General features: G+C 60.2%; 1 protein-coding gene across 2 annotated transcripts; it reads left to right on the top strand.

The window, feature by feature from the left end:
• Positions 1-200: 200 nt before the first annotated feature.
• AEN (apoptosis enhancing nuclease) lies at positions 201-3,159 on the top strand (the record flags this gene model as incomplete). Of its 2 annotated transcripts, none has more annotated exons than XM_080396216.1 (4): positions 201-333; positions 795-1,444; positions 1,732-1,932; positions 2,312-3,159. In XM_080396216.1, the coding sequence occupies 4 exons, from the start codon at positions 201-203 to the stop codon at positions 2,513-2,515; spliced, it is 1,188 nt and encodes a 395-aa protein (XP_080252342.1). In that variant the 3' UTR covers positions 2,516-3,159. The 2 variants fall into 2 exon arrangements, with proteins under 2 accessions (XP_080252342.1, XP_080252343.1); XM_080396217.1 differs by having other exon boundaries at positions 1,732-2,039; positions 2,312-2,519.
• Between the last annotated feature and the right edge of the window lie 406 nt (positions 3,160-3,565).

Here is a 3,565-nt window from a genome sequence, read left to right as displayed (position 1 = left end):
TGCCAGCCTGAGTTTGAGTATGGGGCTCAGTATCTCAGCACGTACCACCCAGGAGGGTTCTTCCCACCAGGACGAGCGGGGGAACCAGCTGGAAGCGCCGAGCAACACCCACTCCCGGTGCGCTGCCACCGAGGCGCCTTAGAGCGAACCGCGGGCTGCCCCGCCCTGCCCTGCTGCGGCTGTGAGCACCGCCCCCCTGCATGCAAATCAGCCCTCCGGGACAGCCAATGAGAAGACAGGGGGCGTGGCTACGACGGGACTTGCCCGGGCATGTGAGCGCGGCCGCTTCCGGACCGGACACGTGGGAGCCGCGCCGGGTCTGGGCAGGCGGCGGTGGGTCTGGGGGCGGCCGAGGGGGCATATGGGCGGCTGGGGGCAATGGGGCCGGGTAACGGGGCGGGTAGGGGTCTGAGACTGGGTAACTGGGGGGGGGAGGGGCTTGGGCCGGGAGAGAGGCAGAGAAGGCCTGGGTAATGGGCAGGCAGGGCCCTAGGGGACGCGTATTGCGGCGGGCAGAGGGGTAACGGGGCAGGGGGCTGCGGATCGGTACGGCGGGCACGGCCGTGGCACCGGGAATAGGGCAGGCGAGGCCGGGCAATAAGGGGGCGAGGGGGTGCGGCTGGGATAATGTGTCCGTGTCCCCCGTTCCCCAGTCCCATAGGCCCTGCCCGGGCTGCCTGTGCCTGCCCACACCGCGGGAGGGGGGGGGGTCGTTGCTGTGGGATCTGTGGGCCCTTTTTGACAGGGGGCATGGGGGCTGCATGGCACTCATGCCCCCCTGCACACGCCGGCAGGGATGCCTCCCGGCAAAGGGCAGATGACCTCGCTGCTGCCTGCCCCGAAGGTCTCAGCACCCACCGCTGGCCCCGCCGCGAGGGGCTGTGCTCGGCCCCCCGAGGGACCCAGCTCGCCGCAGGGTCGCAGCAAGAAGAAGAGCCGTAAGCACCAGCGGTTCATGGAGCGCCGGGCGCTGCTGGAGCAGAAGGGGCTGCTGAGCCCCTGCAGGCACCAGAGCAGCCAGGCCCCTGCACGCAGCATGCTCCCCAAGGCAGACGGCACCACGGCACCGCGCTGCGGGAAGGTCCCCAAGCACAAACAGGTCATCTCCACATCCCTGTCCCCATCCGCCTCTCCGGACAGCATAGCCAGGCACCACTCCATGCTCCTGTCCCAGGGGAATGGCAGCTGCAAGGGGGTGCGAATGTCCTCCCCGCTCCTGCGCCCGGGCAAGTACGTGGCCATCGACTGTGAGATGGTGGGCACTGGTCCTCAGGGCAGGCTGAGCGAGCTGGCACGGTGCTCTGTGGTGAACTATGAGGGTGACGTTATCTATGACAAGTATGTCCGGCCCGAGCTCCCCATTGTGGACTACCGGACACGCTGGAGTGGCATCACCAAGCAGCACATGAAGAGTGCGATTCCCTTCAAGACTGCCCAGGCAGAGGTGAGGAAAGGGAGACATTTAAAAAAAAAAAAAAAAAAAAGCTGTGTGTTATCTGCCAGATACCAGTTGGGATATTTGGTGGCCTATGTTGAGCTTCTCTGAGGCAGAGACACAAGTACAGGACGGGGAGCCTCTGAAGCTGTGCAGTGGGCTGGTTTGCTTGTTACTGCTCTGGAGTTCTGGGAACCTAAAGAGGGAACTGAATTTAACACTGAATTGTTTTTTTTTATGCTTAACCGGTGTTTCTTTTGCTGTACCACCTGTCTAACCCTTTCTGACGCTTCCAGATCCTGAAAATCTTGAAAGACAAGATTGTGGTAGGACACGCCATCCACAATGACTTCCAAGCCCTGAAGTACTTCCACCCGAAAGACAGGACCCGAGACACCAGCCAGAGCCCTGTGCTGAACCAGAGGGCAGGGCTGCCCGGCAGGGCCAGCATCTCACTGAAGAGCCTGGCCAGGCAACTGCTACAGAAAAAGATCCAGGTTAGCAGCAGGAACCTTGAGGTGGGGAGCAGTTCCTGGGTTTGCTACAAGCCTGTGTGGTCAGCTTGGTCCCCCCCATCTCCATGGGTGCTCTCTGCGAGATGGAGGTGAGCCTTGTTTATCCTGTGTTCCTGGCTATGATCAAGCTGGGGGAGCCCAGGACCTCCCAAGCTGACCTCTAAGTATTTCAGTAAAGCAGGGACAGGACCTGTGCCCTCCAGAAAGTGCTCAAGAGATTCCTGCATCTCTTCAGCTGCATCAAACCTTTGCCATCTCCAAACACCCAGCATCTGAGTCCTTCCGAGCAAGCAGACAAAATGACCCTTGTGGGATTTTTGTCACCCACTTTATCTAACTTGGCTTTTCCCCTTTTGTTCAGGTCAGCTGCAAAGGGCACTCATCGGTGGAGGATGCTCGGACGGCCATGGAGCTGTACAGACTGGTAGAGGTGCAGTGGGAGACAGAGCTGGCCCGCAGCCTGCCCCCTCGGCCCCCCAGCCCCATCGAAGATCCCACCGCTGACAGCATCCAGTACATGGATGACCAGTACTGGCCCACAGACCTGATGACAAGCAGTCTGTGATGGGGGACAGCATCTCCTCCATGTGTTTCAGGCCATCCTGTAGCCCTCAGGTATTAAAGGTGGAGGTGGCTGCTGACCTTCACCCGCAGGGCTTGTGCCCCATAGGCTCTGCCTGGCACCCAACCCTACTGCAGGCAACAGCACAGGGGAGTTGGACACCCCCAGCCCTGTTCAGGGACAGAGAAGTGGCGACACTTGGGCACCAGCAGTCTCCTGAAAACGCTGTATGCAGCCTCTTGCTGTCACACAGATATCGGTGCTGGGGCTGCCCTCTGTCACTTGGTGCTCGGGGGCGAGCAGGGTCCTGGTGTCAGCCTTGGGGAGCCTCTGTGAGTGTGCGATGGCTGCAGCAGTGGGTGGGGGCTGCCAGGGTACGCCCCATGCCCTCTGGGGAGGGGTTACCCCCATGGTGGGCAAGTGGCAAGTCCTCCTGTGGGAGGACTGTGGTGTCCTCCTGATGCCCAAAGGCTGCAAACTGTCCAGGGCCAGTCTCCTCCTCACTTCATTTGCACAGTGAAGCCTGAAAAGAAAGTCTGGGTCTAACCAGTGTCTAGCCAGCCTGGACAGGAGATAGTGTATTTTAAATTAAACGCATCCTATTCACACAATTGTCCAATTCTGAATTAAAAATTGTTCTTGCTAAACTGTTGTGTACATGTTGCATGATCTTGATCTGGCAGCTCTCCAGGAGGGTGAGGGCAGGGACGAGGTTGGCAAACAGCTGCCTGTGTACCATGCCATTCCCCAGGGCTTAAAGCCCACCTGCAACCTGAAAAGGTGCTTTGAGTGGCCTGATGGTGGCTGGACTCAGCAGTTCCTTGGGCTATGGAGTGGCCCCCTCCCTCTAGGGCTATCCCTGTGAAGGCAAGAGAACCAAGGGATGGGCTCCGCCAGAGCCCTGCAGTCCAGCACTGCCAGCTGCTTGGAGAAAGCCCAGTGCAAGAGAAAGCATCCCGCTGTGTCACCCTCCAGCAGCTGGGCTGTCCCAGTTTGGGGAGCTTCCCCGTGTTAAGGAGATTCACTGTTGGGATTTGTCTGCCCTGCAAGGCT

This window comes from Falco punctatus (genome assembly GCF_963210335.1).
Source record: "Falco punctatus genome assembly, chromosome: 7".
NCBI lineage: Eukaryota > Metazoa > Chordata > Aves > Falconiformes > Falconidae > Falco > Falco punctatus.
The sequence above is the reverse complement of the archived record's forward strand: the minus strand, read 5'-3'. Positions and strand labels throughout refer to the sequence as shown.